At 43.8% G+C, this 18197-nt stretch overlaps 1 protein-coding gene across 1 annotated transcript in view; it reads left to right on the forward strand.

Annotated features, from left to right (window-relative positions):
• The window catches only part of LOC144718555 (myelin transcription factor 1-like), a 112707-nt gene that overhangs the window by 43360 nt on the left and 51150 nt on the right, over positions 1 to 18197 (forward strand). Inside the window, exons 6-8 of the mRNA XM_078593925.1 lie at positions 7251 to 7322; positions 12794 to 12925; positions 14075 to 14165. Coding sequence (XP_078450051.1) covers positions 7251 to 7322; positions 12794 to 12925; positions 14075 to 14165 — 295 coding nt within the window. The remainder of the gene's footprint in view (positions 1 to 7250; positions 7323 to 12793; positions 12926 to 14074; positions 14166 to 18197) is intronic.

The following is an 18197-nucleotide window of genomic DNA, read 5'->3' on the forward strand; positions in this document are numbered from 1 at the left end:
CTGATTTAGAGTTACAAATGATATTTAGCTTGGCAAGTAGTGCACAATGCTGGACACGATCAAATGCTTTAGGAATGCCAAGGGCTGTGATCATAGACTCGAAAATGTACAAGGCTTGAGTTCCAAACATGATGGACATGAGGTGACCTGTAGAACCAACTTGTCGGAATCCATTCCAGTGGTCACTAGGACGTGACTGCACGTGATGGCGGAGCTGATTGTGAATGAGAGAATCCATCGCTTCCCATTGTAATGAAGTGAAGGTGATTCGATGATACTTGTGGGGGTCACTCTTTTGGGACTGGCAGGACTCAAGGTGATGGTCCACGTTGTTGGTACCATGTGGGTGCTGGTTGACAGCTTGAAGAGCAAGTTGTGGAGCCACGCGTGTTGAGCTGAGTACCCGCTGTGCCATGAGGACCACAGGCCCCAGGCCTATTAGGTTTGGAGAGTACTCGACGTACATCAGTCACTGTGAAATCCTCGGTGGGGTTTTTTTTTCTGTCATAAGGAATCACTATAAAGGTGGTATTTAAATTTTGCCAAAGTGAAAATTTGATGCCAAATAGAAGCCTTGCAGATGAAGCGTACCTTTTGTATTCTTTATTGGTCTATGCATGCGTACGCTTATGAAGGTGTTTATTGCTTTTCCACGTCACAGCAGGTATTGCACATTGGTTAACATGTCCTTCTTTAGACACATTGATATGTCAATTTTCATTTCCCAGTTTCAGCTTTCCAAAAGCACTCCTACCTGTTCTAATCTAATGAGTAATATGTTATATGTACATAAAAACGAATTATACAATGACACTCTGTTGTTCTATAATAACGACGGTGCAGCAAATTACGAAAACAAATTTCTTCAACTTCTCAGCTCTTCGTCGTCAATGATAAGGGTGTAACTGCCGAAAAGAAAAAAACATGGAAAACAGTTCGTCAGCGACAGCTGCCTTAATAAGCAAAAGTGTCGTGTTGTTGGAGCAACAAATAAGAAAACACGTGCTACGCATGGAAAATACGTCTTCGAGAAATGTTAAAGAAAGAAACATCGTGCAATATAGAAAATACGACATGAGGGAAAATAGAGAAGCCTCGAATGGCTGGAAGATTCCAAATAACTTGATTGGAAAGTGACGATCTATCCCCTCCCAGCAATAATTCATGCTTCTGGGTCATGCTTTTACTCAAGAATAGATTAATTGTGTTGTGTATGCTGTTTTGTTTGTATTGTATGTCTCATATCCTCTGGTATTGTTTGTTCTGTCTTGTGCATTACATTCGCCTAAAGGTTACATTAGCATGCAATTTGCATACTCCCCCATTAACTTTAAATCATCAATTTGTAGGCGCACAATCGCATGCATGTACCGTGAACATAGGACGTTAACTTTAATTGATTAATCGATACACACGCCTAAAGCTTGCTAAGGGGTCAGCGGGAAGCTCACAGTGACTGGGCCGGAGCTGGGTTTGCTGAGGGGAATGGAGGACTACAAAATTGGGGTGCTGGGAAGAAAGGCCGGAGTCGAATCTTCAGGCCAAGATGAGAGGTGGGAGTTTGAGGGCGCGGTGGGGATTGCACTTTGGAGTGGCGGGAGTACGTTTGGGGATTACTTACAAATATGGGGGTCACAAGGTCAAGTTTGGGAACCGCAGACACGTACACACAAAACAGCAATGACACCCCCCCCCCCCACTTGAAGATAATAATTGTGAAACAAATAAATGTAAATAGGTTTTGAAGGCATCAACGTGGACAACACATTGCTAAAAGGGACAACGATGTAGATGATGCTGAGCGTAAAAAGGTGTGGAATCTCTTGGCGGCCGTAGTGGAACAAATAAGAGACGGGAGAACGAAGTAGAATGAAGGCACACGTGCAACAGATTTCTGGCCCACACAAGGGCCCATGGGCTATAGCAGCAGCATGGGCCGTGTGGGCATGACAGTTGCCAATGACGTCGGTATGAAACTTACATAAATGTTAGCTCCGAATGATTAATTATTTCGCAACATTAGGATCTGACTACGGTTGGCTCGTGACTGGAGTGCATCTAATCTTGAAGCAGCAGTCAGACGAGCCTGCTAGAATACCTCTCTGCCAGCAGTGGTGTGGTGATGTTTAATTTGAAAATACTTTGGCCAAGATCCGAATGAAAAAAAACCCCAGCCACAGAAATGTGTGGTTGTGGGCATGCTGCCATACGAGCCAGAGTTTGCATTCTATCCACGCAGCACTGGGAGACGTAATCCCCCGTCTGTCGCATGGCGGGCACTTCGCTTCACGGCTACATTTTTTTTATTTAAATGTTCGCCCCCAGCCCCTCTCGCCCCACCACCACTCCACCCCTCCTTCTTGCAGTGGCACCTCTAGATATGGGCCCTTGTAGACGAGCCAAAAAAATGGTGGGCAGCGTACTGAAAATTCAATTTCCTAGATGAGGAATACCGGGGCAGGAGCAGTGCGGCCTCTTTAAGAAAGGCTCAGACAGGTTTTGCGCCGCATCATTTGTGTTGCAAAGATTTGCTTAATAAAAAAACAAAACGGACAAATGCAACGCTTTTACTGGGCTGTTACATGACGCACATTTGCTATCAGTTTGTGACGTAATTAAAACGGCACTTAATGATTATCTTCGCGTATAAAATAACTTCATATAAACGTTTGCAAGAATTAATTGACAACTAAAAAGTGCTACGATACATACAATAGGAAGCACATACGTTGTTTGGCGAACATAGATCGGGATTGCTGTGCCATCTCAATGCCTTCTTAAACGATATTAAAGTAGCCCAAATGTGTAAACAAAATACATGCTTGGGACGGCATCGTTATTTCTATGCCATGCCCATTGTAAATAAACTCTTTCTGGCGTCACCTCCACTTGCAAGATGTGAAGAATCAGCTGGCTATCGCTCCAAAACGTCGAGACAATGTGGAATGGCATTCCTCCAGTCTGCGTTCCACCTCGCATCTATCCTGTTCTTGCTTCGCCACTGCCTTGGCTTGACACCCCCCTGCTGCTCACCTCCGACGGTGACATCGCCACGATCTGCTAATATCGCAGCTGTTGTTCGTGCCTTCATCTGGCTTCTCTTGCCCCTTAGTAATACTGTCGCCATGCTGATTCTGAAACATTATAAATAAATCCATTAATTCCTGCAAACTTCCACATCTGGATTAACCCCGCTATAATTGGAAACATCGTTGGAAGGATTCATCTATTCCCACCACCCTTGAAATCTCTACATCCATGGTGTTTAACTGTCATCTTTGTACCTCTCCATTGACCATGGTTCTCTCTCCCTGTTCTAATTGTAACTGACAGTTGTAGCATAATTAACCAATGCATCTTCAATGAACACCTTAAAGACCGCAGGCATATCCTGCATACGTATATCATGATCCTGATAAAAACCCCTAAGCTTACTTCTTCGTTGACTCTACAATAAATGTTACTTTATTCCTAAAAACCCACCCGTTTTGGTATTCTCTATGAGGTTCAATCCTCAGCCTGCTCAGCTTCTGCCTATATCCACCACTTTCCTACTCCCTATTCTGCTGAGATGCGTATTCATTATTGTCTGCTCTAACTTTGGCTGTTACAACGTTCTACTCTGTGGCCTAACGAAACCCATAACTCTCGAAAATCCAAGTAAACCAGAACGCCACTGTAAGGCTGGTCGCGAAAACCCATACACACATCCCTGCCATTGGCTTCCAAAATCCCCAGAGAAACTACAAAATTACATTTACTGCTTTCAAAATCCTCTGTAGACTTTCCCCTGCTTACCTCTCCGAATTTATGGCACTCCGTTCACTCCATTACCCTCCCTCTGCAATAACAACGGCTGCCTTATGTCACAACCCCATAGACAACATCCACTCAATGCAAGGTTGTCCCTTCTCCTATGTTGCTCTGAATGCCTGGAACTTCTTCCCATGGCCGTCTGTCTGTACTGCTGACTTCTCTCTTTCCCTGCGATCTTCTCGACCCTGTGTTTCCCCCTCCGATAATGTAGTCTTGTGCAATGGCCCTGTAGCCACCATTGCCCCATACCAAAACACTTTTCTCAAAATAAATTAATTCCCCCAATCACATCCCTCCCTCCATGTACTTACGTTTAAGTTATTTCGCACCCTACGTAGCCAACCGCGCTAATCGGAGGTGCGAGTGATGGATCCCATCTTTGAACATCATCTTGAGATAAGGTCGCATTGAGGATCATCATTAACACACGTTGTATTGCATCAGTCGTGCGGTGAATATTCATTTCATATTTCTGTTCATTAACACAAGGCAGCCATCACAGCTGTCGTTATCCATTTTTTTTATATCGCCCCTCTCGCCTGCCTCTTCGTCGCTGAAGCCAAGCAACGTGAAATTCGCCGCTTGCTTGCATTGACGAGCAGTTGCGGCGATTCCGTGATATTTAACCTTGCAGATGCTACACAATTGTCATATTGTATTAGAACTAATTTTGTTTTGCTGGCTGTATTTTTTTTTGCCTGGATTCCTGCCTGACTGGCTGGCCGGCTCGGCGAAGTGCGTGGTGGTGACTGCGTGATGACGTTGCCCGCATCCCACAATGTCGAGCCCCCCAATCCCAAGCCGTGTATCCCGTGCGAGTGCGCATTGCAAATGTGCATTTGAGACTTTCATATTGTAGTGCTAAGCGAAGGATGGCTTTGCACTAATTGAACACAGCAATTATGCCAGAAGATGATGATGATGATGACTCTGCTGTAGCTGATGATTCAAACATATCCCAAACCCACAAACTCACGCCGACCCCTATCCCGTGGCGATTCAGCGAGCCTTGCTTGCAAAGCGCTCGAGTACAGATGTGCACCTACCATGTGCACACTCCACCAGGCAAAGAACACAGGTGCCACTGATGTTTGGAATCTAACTCAAGTCACTGGGTTTGTCGCGCAGTTCGTGAGCCACTGTTCTCTGGCTTGGCAAATAAATGTGAATTGTTTATTTTGGAAGATCACAGCTAAAACATTTTAAAAAAGCAATGTCAAAGGCTGTAAAGACAGCCCAGCCGAGGAGCAGCGATGCTTAGGCCACCGGTTAAAGGACTGGCAGCCAGAGGTTCTCTTAACATTTTGGTGATAATAAACTATTTCTAACAAATATAAAGTCCAGCCCTGTGTCAACCCGCTGCTGGATGAAGACCTCCCAAAACCATATCAGTCATGGAGCTGCTTGACCATACTTCACCACACTGGTCAAATATGGGTAGGTCAAGTGGGGGTGACCAGGTCCAGCTCCGATATCATTTGCCACTGATGTCAGCCATGGCCGGGTCATGTTGTGTTTATATGTGTGGGGAGCGGTGGCGCAGCGGTTGCGCTACGAACCCGGCGACCCGAGTTCGATTCGCGCTCACGGCCAACACCGGTGACGATTATCTGAACCGGTCCTTGGTCTCCTCCCCTAGGTCGACTCAACCTCAAATGAGTACCTGGTGCGGTGTGTAAACATCACTCGGGAGGCAAAGGCGGTCGGGCGTGGTGCTGGCAACCCACCCCCTCGTGTGCCGTGCCAGCCTTGATAGATGCCCGCTAACAGCACTTGCCCCAACAGTCTGTTTCAGGCTATACGGGGGATCTTTGTCTTTGGAGCGGAAGTGTGTTGGTTAGCACACCGCGCTACGAACCCGGCGAGCAGTGTTCGTCTTCGGTTCCCGCTCATGACCAACATCAGTGACCGTGAACATCCGAACCTGTTTCGAGCCTCCCCTAGGCACTGTGCACATGATGCTTGCAACATGTCACTTTGCATGTATGGGCAGGTGGATCACGTGGCTGCCAGATGACCAGAAGACAGTGCAGCAAGTAGATTCTTGAATCTATTTGTGCGGACATTGTGAGTGTTGTACCCCGCCAGCATGGTGCGCCAGTTTCGTCACAAATACCAAACACTCTTCAAGACGAGGTTGTGGACGTGATGATTTCCAGGCAACACTACCTTATCTGCATCATCTTCGTCATCTTCATCAGCAGCAGCAGAAGTTACATCAGCAGCAGTCGTGGTGACAACGGCATCGTTTTCATCATCATTAAATTAAAGCATCACAATCATCAACGGCATTGTTTCCATCACCATCCTTGTCTTCACCATTTTCATCATCACTTGCAACCTCTCAACGTGAGTGCCGGTGTGTGATTCCATTTCATCGCTCCCGAAAAGTTTCGAGCACCAAAAAAGTCCTCTAAATGTTGTGCATACGTTTGGAAGTGGGGGAAAAAGCGACAGAATGGAGGTAATTATTGTGCACATAAATTAGAGAGTGGAATGGGCTGCCATGCCCTCTTGACACATCCATGTACAGGCCCCACTCCCAAGACGTGACCGACTTTAATTCGGCACAAGTGTAGAAGTTTCCGCTTACTAGCTCACTGTGGGTCACTCCCCACACACAACTGTGGTCCTGGCATGGCTTGGGGAGGGTTTAGAGCCGTCAAAATTAAAAGTTGATTAAATTGTGAAATCAGGGCCTGTACAGCAGAGTCGGCGGGGACATGGCAGATGAAAGCGATGTTAAACGGAAGCAGCTAAGAGTTGTGCAAAGTTGAGAAATGTATCAGGAGAGTTCTGGCTCACGAATAACAATATTTTTCCTGTTGTTTATTGCAAGCTTTCTCTACGTATTTTGAGAGAAGCATATAAAGGGAGACTGAGTATTTGTTTTCTGAAAAGGATGACTTCATTTTTTTTTGGTACGCGTTAGCTAAACCACAAAAGAATTTGGATTAATATTTCTACACGTGACTGCATCTCCGTATGACGTCTGCTCGAGTGACATTCCAACCGCAGCCATCTTGTTCACCGCGCCACTCCCCCACGTGACTTCTGACGACAATCACGTGGTGTGGCGGATGCGGTGAAAGAAAAAAAACTCGTTTTTATTCGTATTATGAATAGCCTCATTGAGTCTCAAGACGTTTTTTTGCAGGTAAAGTTTTCGGATACATACTCTTGGGTCTTTCGGCCAAGTCACGTAGATAAAAAAAAAGATCACGATTTTTCGATCGCAACACAAGCAATCTCTCACCTGAAGACGATTGCTTGTGTTGCGATCGAAACGTCGTGATCTATTATTTTTTATTTACGTGACTTTACCGAAAGACCCACGAGTATGAATTCCTGCAGTCACAAAAGCTTTAAATCAAGAATGTTTTCGGATGTTTAACAAATGCCAGTTACATTGTATGTTTGTTTTTGCCATTGAGGGGAAACCGGAGAATCCAGAGGAAACCCACGCAGAACTGGGGAGAACAAACTGCGCAGAGAAAGGCGCCAAGGTTGGGAATAGAATCCAGAACCGTCTTGCCCCAAGGCGCCACCCTGCCTCCGACTAAACAATTCTGACGCCAATGAACGTTGCGTTCTTTGTGAAAGAAGAAGTACAATTAAACAGGTGTACACGATTACAGTTGAAGCAAACTCATGACTGCCGTTACGAACTTGACTTGCCCTCCATGACGCCTACATTCATTCACATTTCATTATTTCACGAAGCAGATAATGGTTGCTTCAATTGACTAGTTCTGTTTCTCTCTGCCCTGCGTTCTTTCTTGTTACCCTTTCAACCATATAATTTACCATTCATGAACATTAACTCTGAAAATAAACTCGGCTATGAAGAAAGGTACACAAAAGAAGGGACATTGCCTAAAACATTGACGATTACATATTTTTTTTGAACGAATGTATAGTTTTGTTGCTGTCATTTGTGCTTGTGCACCACTGCTAATGCAGTATCGTCAAAATATAGTTTATGAATAATTTTATTTTATGATGTCTAGGAGGCAGAGGGGGGGACTCCCCATTTTACATTTTATTCTACAGGGAAGCCAAGTCACAATGAGATGAGATGATCATATAACATCGGAGTGGTCTAATGTCACCATGTCTGCTGGGTCCCGTAATTGGTTGAATGTAGATGCCTGACCTTCAAGCTCTGCTCTTACAGTGTCCTATCATCTGGCGTTTGGCCCAATCCAATAGTTCTGGGTTGTATACATACCTTTAATTGTTTAGCAAACATTTCCGACAGCTCTGTTTCTTCACCTGAGGACGGCTGCTTGCGTTGTGGCCGAAACGTCGTGAGAATTTTATTTAATGTTGTATTTATTATTATTATTTTATTATTTCCCTTCTGCGTGACTTTACCGAAAGAACCAAGAATATTAAAATCGAAAATTAAACCTTTTGTACTTGACATTTGCATCGCTAATTTATTTGGAGCCTTTTATACATTCTTAAATAACTTCCTGTAGTTAATTTCCATTGGTTTTAAAAATTACTATGTTTTCAGCACACGAAGGATGATTAATACATTTATATTTATGCCTCTTATTTCTCCAATCCAGGTATATATATAATCCGTCAATGTGAATAGTCGTGTTGAGAGTACATCTCTCTGACTCTTCTGCTGACTTTTATTTTGTTATTTTTCATGCAATACCACAATGAACTGATAATTTATAGATATTTTTATTGACAGCTTGAATGACTGCATACATTTTCACCGAGACAAATACCCTCTTTATAGTCTGAAAAACTCAGTCATAATGTTGTTTTGATGTTTTTTTTTTTCTACGATCGTATTAATGGAATATATGGTTGGTTTGCCTCTAATTTGTCCATTCAGTTTGCTATAATGTTCATGAACATTTTATATATATGTGTGGTAGGAGAATAGTGAATCTGTCATTATTCAAATCGTTTTGGCTCCCATGCTGAATAGCAGAATGATTGAGGCATCCTTCCATGGCTGGAGTATTTCATTTCAGTGTAAAAATTGACTAATTAGCTTTGCTAAGTTTGTTCAAACAACCAGCTCTCCACTTCTTTGATGCGGTCCAAAGTTACGAAGCAGATTTTCCCCCACGGCAGCGTTTACTTCTGACAAATGGAAGCTGTGATGGAGTCGTGGATGTCATGGACATCTGGGGGGGATGTGCCTCTCTGCGAGAGTTCTGAATGTATTCTCCATTGTCTCGTGACAATGATGCTGATAGCACACCGGGAACAACATTGGAGCAATAGACAAGCAAAAAACATTTTAATGTTTAATCGGGGCTTCATGTGAAACAAATATTACGCAAGTACTATCCCACTCTTTGTGCATCATCGCAGACAGTTACAGAGGGCTTTTTCAAGTACACTTCTCCGATCATTTCCACATTTAAATTGGGGCAAATGAAGAATATATGATCCCATTAAAACATTTGCTCGTACCATTTTCATGTTTGGAGTTGCATAGCATCCTATTATGATCCATGTTATTGTGATACTGTGACCATATCGCAGTTATCGCAATTACATGTATCATGTTGTGAATCTGTCACGTACTGCAATATGACAATACCACGCATGACCTCAAGTGTATCACTTCCAGTATTATATGGTCTCAATTCTAGGAAAAAGCTGAATAAAGATTACGGGTCTGGAGGCTACGTGGCGCCGGCTCGTTTGTGAGCCAGATTCCCACGTTAGGGGAATGTAAAAATGCATCACATTGATTGACAGTGGTTCGCCCCATTGTTGGTGACTGCGATTTTTGTTGTTGCTGTTGCCAAAAATCTGTTGAAAAGAAACATTTTACAACGTGTAACCAGGCCCCTTGACCGCCAACTTTGCCACTTTTGTTGCGAATATATTGACACGAGAGGTCGTGTGAAGCCTCACTTCCCAGTGGAATTACTTTTGACGTGGTGCAGTGGTAGACGACGACCTTACCGGTGTGATCATCTCTAGACGTAAAATGCGTCCGTCGTACAATAACAAGGCGATGCACGGACTACGATGTGCGGCATCCCAGTGCTCCCTAGAGTGACGTGGGTGGCACGTCACGCGAGGAATGCATTGTGGGTGATCGCCAGGTGAAAATAGTGGAAGAAAATAAGATGCTCAAGTGCGAAAACGTAGAGCACAAAATTGCCAAGGCCTGAATATTCGTCGATTTAATTTGAAGGTGATGGAAACTTTACACGTACAAACAGAAATGCGTCAGGTTGCATGGTGACATCATATTACTCATGGCACGTTTCACCCAAAAACCAAACGTGTCGTGATGAATATCAGCATCCAAAGCGAATGGGTAAAATGTGTAAAATGTATCAGAATAAAGTTCCTAGTCCCGCATGTTATATTATGCTTTCAGTGTGTATGTGTATATCTATCTGCAACAGATCAGTGTGATTTGTAAAAATGAGGTACAGTATGTCTATTTTGCAAATTACAACATAACACAAATGCCACTTGGTGGACGTTTTTGTTTGTATTTTGTCATCGCAACGTCCTAGCAAGAAGTTAATTAGGCTGATGGCCTTTAATTGTTTTCGTCAAACGAAATCATGTTGTGATTTCTGCAATGTACAGAAGGAAGGCTTTACTTTATTTATCCTGAAGGTGTTTCTAAACTACGGCAACACATTTTGGCTACACGCTTTAAATTTTGCGCAATTATGTGGAACTTGCGCCCGTGGGCACGCGTTCTGCTGTTTTTGTGCACGAGCACATGGCGGAATCCACACGTTAAAGTGACGGGCGTTAAAATAAACGTTTTTGACAAACTCTCAAACCAACGGAAAATATGTTTGGGAAAAAACGTTCCCGCCTATTCTAACCAAGCCTTCATGATTGCATTATTATCCAGTAATATTGGCAATTTAATTAAAACGGACTACCAATCAAGCAGACATTCCTGATAAGTTTTTCCTGAAGTTGAGCCATGACACATTTGTGCCGATTTAAATCTGAACTTTAGTCAACGAGCAGTGGCTAGATGATGGCTGATGATGAGTGGAAATTACCCTGGTAGAAGAATGAAGATGGAGGCCTTGTATTTGACAAATATTTCGAAAATGTTGCAAATAATGTTATTTGGAATAATGGCCACTTTTTGTTCTCGTGACACTATGTAATTTCATTTTATACATGTTTTTTTTTTCCTGAAGACGACTGCTTGTGTTGCGATCGAAACGTCGTAGTTTTTTGTTATTTTCTTTGAACCTATCTACGTGACTTTACCGAAAGACCCAAAGAATATGGTTTAAATGCATAACATGTTTGTCCTTTATTATGCTTACGGTGTGTGTTATCAAAATGTTTGTAAATTAAGTTTCATATATGACAGTAACAGTTCAAATCGAAAAAATATCGATGCTAAAGACACGTTTTTTCGGCTGGTTTTTATTAACATTATGCTGTTAAATCGTTCAGGCGAAATGTTCACCCTTTTACTTTCGTGGTGTGGGGACATTTTCGAGGCGGCGTAATGTTTGGAGGGCACTGGGCTACGGAACCCGGCGACCTGAGTTTTGACTGTCAGCCAGCGTAGACCAACACACTCCCACACTGAACCGACTCGCACATTGACCAGCGTGGTGAAGTATGGACAAAGGACATCCAACAGTGGATTGATTAAAGAGCTGTACATTTGTAACCATTGTTATTACCGTATACAGTGCAGTAATTATTTTGGGAAATCAACGTGTAGCATTCAACTCTGTGTTGTAAATCACTGGACATTACATTTCTAGTATTATAGAGTTTATCACAGGTCTCTCGGGTTGCATATGATGTATTGTTATTAAAGGAAGAGGCAGACCACACACCAAATGGCTCTTATCTTGTAGTTACCGCGTCCCAGGCTGTGAGTTTAAAGCTTCTGTAATGAGGCAAATGCGCCGCCCTGAAACGACTTGCTCGTGCAACTGCTGGCACACTGGAAGCAGAGCCGTGGAAGAGCCCCTCTATAGAGAGTACATTTGGCCTGACTCTTCTATACCAAGCCAGACGGATTGAGATGGGAGCACCCACATTTCGCGCCACCACACGCGACCCTTGCTGGTTGACTTATCTATGGCGAACACGTTTGCCCTGCTGGGTCGGTGGGGAGATTTAAATAAATTTTCAACTGCCCCTCACCATTATTTCAACTGCCGCACCGTGAGACGCAGTTGAACCGGCGACCCTCTTTATTGAAAGTTTCCATCGACGTTGCTAACCCGTTGCTGTAGACTTTAGTAGATATGACGGCGTCAAAGATAGCGCTCTGGTGACATCGATGCAACGTCGGCCGCGCTCTGTTTGCGTCCCACCAGTGCGGGGACCATCCCCAAGGCATAACGTGAAATGCGTTTCTTGTTCGTGAGGCCGCAAACTCCGTAGACAACCCGGGACGCAAAGCACAGCGGGACGAGAGGCTGTGGTGTCTATTTTTTGATAGTGACCAATACCTACACACCTCATTTAACCACCCAGGCGTCTCTTACTTAACTCTGTTGCAGCTTTAGGTTGTCGTAGAGATCCCTAATTTACGTGCTCTTTTAATACAGATTTTTAAAAAGCCACAAAGTGTAACGATTTATTTCTCCAGGAATTTAATTTGAACAAGGTCAGTTAGAAATCAAAATGAGGACGTTTACAAAATGTAAAAAGTGATGTTTAGAACTATTATTTAACGCTGGGGGGGGGGGGGCAAAAAAATAAACTGACTTTTGCTCGAGTTAGTGACATTTTCCACATGTTCTAAAACACAATGCCGTGTGTGTGTTTGTCTTGTGTGTCTGTGTGTGTGTCTGTGTGTCTTTGTCTTGTGTGTCTGTCTGTGCGTGCGTGTGTCTGTGCGTGTGTCTGTGTGTATTTGTCTTGTGTGTCTGTCTGTGTGTGTCTGTCCGTGTGTGTGTCTGTGCGTGTGTCTGTGTGTATTTGTCTTGTGTGTCTGTTTGTGCGCGTGTGTGTGTCTGTCCGTGTGTCTCAGATCTGCGTGGGGATCGCAGGGAGAGTAAGTGCCCCACTCCAGGCTGTGACGGGACGGGTCACGCAACGGGCCTCTACCCGCACCACCGGAGCCTCTCAGGCTGCCCGCACAAGGACCGCGTCCCGCCCGAGAGTAAGCCCTCTGTTCTCGCTCCTCATTACCGCCAGAGACGCTCTCGCAAAGGCAAAGGATTCCCCGTGTAGCCCTAAAGGACTGTTTGGGGCAAGTGGCTGTTAGCGAGTGGCAGCTGTGAAGGCCGGCACGGCACAAGAGGGGGTGGGTGGCCATCACCACGCACGGCCGCCTTTGTCTCCCCAATGGTCATGTTTTACACGCCGCACCAGGTACTCATTTGAGGCTGAGTCGACCTAGGGGAGGCCCAGGACAGATTCAGATAGTCGTCACTGGTGTTGGCCGTGAGCAGGAATCGAACTCTGTTCGCCGGGTTCGTAGTGCAGCGTAGCACTCACCGCTACACCACCGCTCCTCACACACACCCATTGACACACACTCACTCCGGAATGCCTACACAGCAGCAGTGATCTTCGTTGCAAGGCCCCGCGGGTCACTGGCGGCCTCTGGTGGGCCTTCAGACGATCTAACCCAAAAAACCTCTATTATGGATGATATTGGTCGCTTTCGCCACCAATATCATCCATAACCATAACCGTTTTGAACTCTTACACTGTGGCAACTCTTTAAATCCCATCATCGTCTGTGTGAACGTGCTTCACAATCATATTTGTAATTGTTCGGGAGTTTTATTGTTTTTTTTTTACAGGAATCGTTCGCTTAACAAATCCCCTGCAATGAGGACTGCCCCCCCCCCCTTTGTCACTGCATCGTACCCATGGTACCCTTTGCCAATGATAGGTTTTGGTCTGGCATCTTTTTCATTCTACGCCCTCGTTTCTGAAATTACTTGGTCTCCCAACTGAGCCTTAATTGAACTTTGACCATAGCGGTGTTTGAATAGAAATTGATGAATGGGGCTGTTGCAAACCTTCTGTCAACGTAAAATTAAGAAAAGCGCGGTTGCCTTGTTCAGACAAAGTTTCAATTTGCTTTACACGCACAAAGTTTGCGTCGTGCAAACTGTCTTTACGGGGCTTCTGTTGATTTACTCAATTAGCGTGTGAGTCCATCAGCCTACTGCATTGAATGTGTGAATGTGTGTTTTGCGGGTCGAATGGTCATTGTAACCGTTTTAAAATGCTCTTTTAATTCTATGCTTTTTTGTTTGGATTGCTCACTCTTTGACAAAACCCGACGTGAAACCAGTCCTCGCTCTGCATGAAAACGTGTTGAAGTGTCCCACGCCTGGCTGCAACGGGAGAGGTCACGTGAACAGCAACAGGAACTCCCACAGGAGGTGCGTACGCACCGGACGTCTCGCACATCATCTATGCGGTGACCACATGCACCGCTATCGGTGAAATTAAATGTGGGCAGAACTTCGTTTGTTTGCCGCGACGGTGGCAAGATGTTAACTGCCTCGCTTGGTATACAGGAGATCAGTTCGATCCCAACCCTCACGCTTGTATATTTGGAGTTTGCATGTTCTCTCTCTCCATTGTCGCGTGGATCTTCTTCTCCAAGTCCTTCGGTTTTCCCCTCCACATTTAGAAACGCGCGTTTAGAGTATTTGACTGCTATACATTTCCACATGATAAGCCACTTCTTGTTGCCAGACCGCTTCTGAAAAATAGCTATTTAGCTCAGTGAGCCTTAACTGTTAAAATAAAAAAAAGAGTTTATCGTTTAAATGAAAATAATTTTGAGTCCATCAGCCTAACGGCTCTCCAGATCAATATTATCAAGCAGGATTTGTTTTGATTTTCTGAGTTTCATCAGCAGAGCCAAGCTAGTTAAACTAGTGCTGCTGAATTACCAGCTGACATTGACAATCGTTGGATTGTGTTCACTCTCTGGTGTAAGTAAAGATTAACGTTATGGAGACTGTAATGTATGTGTTTGTATGTTGAACTTCTTTCGCACCGTACATAGCCAACCGTGCTAATCCGAGGTGTGGGGGAAGGACCAAGAAAATTAACACAAAAAGCAGTTTTATAGAAATTAGTTTTTAATCTAATGAGTAGCTCTTGTCAAGGATATTCACCAATATCGACCAAAATCTTAAACCACATGCAAGAAAGTTGTCATTTAAGTCAGGTTTAATAAATAAATAAACACGTTTGAAGAAACCTTGCACCTTTATTTCAATAAATATGAAAGTAAAGTGAATGCAACTTACCTGTTTTGTATTCCCCTGTTGCGTGCACATTTTACCCATTGGTGCTTTACAAACGTAATTATACACATTTTATTTCTCTAGGACAAATACACAGACATTTCATGCCATCTGCTCTCAAAACCAGAATTGTGCAGACTGGAAAACCAGAAGGGGACTCCACATATGTTTTCCCGGGGCAGAATTTTCAGCAGCGTGCATTGGTGACTGCACTGTTCCAATGAGTCCTAAATATGATTAAACTGGTCCAGAGTTGCCTATCACTGCGTCACCGCTACTGTCAGTTGGTCACATTGCCTCAAATGTATTGAGATAGTGGCTGAAGACGAGACGACCACAATGCAGTTCTTCAGGAAATGCTGATGGTTTGTGCATATGCATAGATGGTGTGTGCTCTTTACATGTTTCAGTGTGCTATTTTATGCAGTTTTTAGTTACGTGCTATGTAAATACCAATGTTATTGTTTCGTGACGCTGAATGTACTTTTGAGAAAATATGTTTGCTGAGCAAGGGGGATATTGTCCCTCTGCTTCTTCTGCAGGAGATGTACAGTAACTAGAAAATATTTCTGGGGTTCATATCACAGAGCCTGATGAATTTCTGGTACATTCGTATTATACCCATGCCTAACTCCAAGTACAGCCATATCATACCCGTGTTTAGTCATAGTCACATGCTTAAGATGTGCATTGCGTAACCGCAGACAGTATAGAAACAAGTTGACTATGAATTCAACTTACAAACTTGCAATTGTGAGTCAAGTGTTCTAAAACAGCATGACTTAGCTAGATTTTATATATACTTAGTTTCACAATTTCACCCTCTTATCCACTCAGATTATCATTACATTGTCCACCGTGCCATTAAGAAGCGCCTTGTTTACTGCTGATAAAATTAGAATACCATTAACAGAGGAGGAACTGGCTGGCCTTTTTTCCATGGGTATCATGTAAGCCATATGTGTAGCAGCAAGAGAGACCCGTGTGTCTGGATAAGGCTTGTCAATTTAAAGGTAGAACAGTATACGTCCGCAGCAGAGTGACATTTTAATTCCACCAAACACCGCATTGTGAATAATTACAGAAGCATTTGCAAGCGTGAGCATCTCAAGTAATCCACCATTGAGCAACGGTGAGGTCACGTTACACCTTTTTTAAATCATTTATATTAAGTTCGCGTGCTTGCTTGCTTGCTTGCGTGCTTGCTTGCTTGCTTAGGACCGTGCAAATCTTTCGGTCGTTTTTTAACCCACTTCCCGTGATCCAATCGAGCTGACATTTTCCACACAGACTCGTTGTGCCAGACAATTATTGTTCGTGAAAAAAAATTCCCAAAATTTTACACTTTTTAGGCAAAAAAAAAATATTTTACATATATTCAAATAGAACGCATTCATGGCATTGGCTGAACGTCAGAGTGTAAGAGCCCAGAGCGTAACCCCTCTACAGGCCGTGGCGGAGTAGCGCAGTTGGTAGCGCCCTCGCTTCCCATGCCAAAGGTCGCGGGATCGATCCCCGCGTCCTCCACAGGCGAATATATTTTTAAATCCTTTATATTAAGTTCGCTTGCTTGCTTAGGACCGTGCAAATCTTTCGCTCGTTTTTTAACCCACTTCCCGTGATCCAATCGAGCTGACATTTTCCACACAGACTCGTTGTGTGTGACAATTAATTTTCGTGAAAAAAAAATCCAAAATTTTACACTGTTTAGGGAAAACAAATTAAATATTTAATTACTAATTGCTTAATGGTGGCAGACAATCATCTGACGCATAGGTGGCAGCCATCTCAAGCCAGAGGACGAGAGGACTCTAGCCGCCACGCATATAAAGGATTTATAGTGAAAAACTTTGTTTTTACGGGTTTACTTGTTGTGATGTTTAACAGCCTCCCAGTATGTTGGCAATTATACAATCATGCAAAAAATTCTACAACTATCTTAGAACTGAACGCATTTGATAACGCAATTTTTGTTCCTGGGTAAGTGTTATTTCGTAATTTGAAGCTTTCGTAACTGCAGGAATCCATACTCTTTGGTTCTTTCAGTAAAGTCACGTAGGTAGACAAAATAATAGATCATGACGTTTCGATCGCAATGCAAGCGACCGTCTTCACCTGAAGAAAAAACCAACATGAATAAAAATTACATGTATTTATACTAAAATAATACAAAAATGACTATAAAAGTGCGTAGTTTTTCGAGATTTACGATTATACTGTAAATCACTTTCACGAATCAGCCCCCAAATGTAGTATCCCATCATGTTCTCGTTATACTGTCCTTGGTAGCGGCGTTCAAAGTCCAGTATATCCTGGTGGAAGAGCTCGCCTTGCTCCTCCAAGTACGCTCCCATGTTATCCTTGAATTTATCAAGATGAGCATCAAGGATATGGACTTTGAGGGACATCCTACAGTCCATTGTGCCATAGTTCTTCACCAGAGTCTCAACCAGCTCCACATAGTTTTCGACCTTGTGATTGCCCAGGAAGCCACGAACCACTGCAACAAAGCTGTCCCAAGCCGCTTTCTCCTTACTAGTGAGCTTCTTTGGGAATTCATTGCACTCCAGGATCTTCTTTATCTGTGGTACGACGAAGACGCTGGCTTTGACCTTTTCCTCAGACAGCTTAGGGAAGAAGTCTTGAAGGTACTTGAAGGCTGCCGACTCCTTATCTACAGCTCTGACAAATTGTTTCATAAGGCCCAATTTGATGTGCAGTGGTGGCATCAGCACCTTCCGGGGGTCCACCAGTGGCTCCCACTTGACGTTTTTCCTTATGAAACAATGGCAGAAAAACAATGGCAGAAGCCACAATGTGATGGGTGAAGAAGCTGAAAAAAGGTTGGTGATGCTTCCTCTGATCTGCGACTTGCACACTTTCATCCAACAAGTTCCACTGCTTGAGCATAGACGTCAAAAGTTCGGCATTGGACTTGGTGAGACCAAGATCTCTGATCAAGTTGTTGAGGTCTTTTTGGTTGGGGTAGTATGGGTTTCTCTCCTCAGCTCTACCTCTGAAATTGTCCTCTGGATCTGCAACGTCTTCCTCGCTCTTTGACTTGCTGCTCTCTTCTAAAGACGGCTGCTCTCTCTCTCCAGAGGAGTGGGGTACGGGGAGCTCATGGCAGTGTGGCACCAGGGAGATTGATGA

The sequence above is a fragment of the Lampetra planeri genome, chromosome 5 (genome assembly GCF_965212315.1).
Source record: "Lampetra planeri chromosome 5, kcLamPlan1.2.h2, whole genome shotgun sequence".
Lineage (NCBI taxonomy): Eukaryota > Metazoa > Chordata > Hyperoartia > Petromyzontiformes > Petromyzontidae > Lampetra > Lampetra planeri.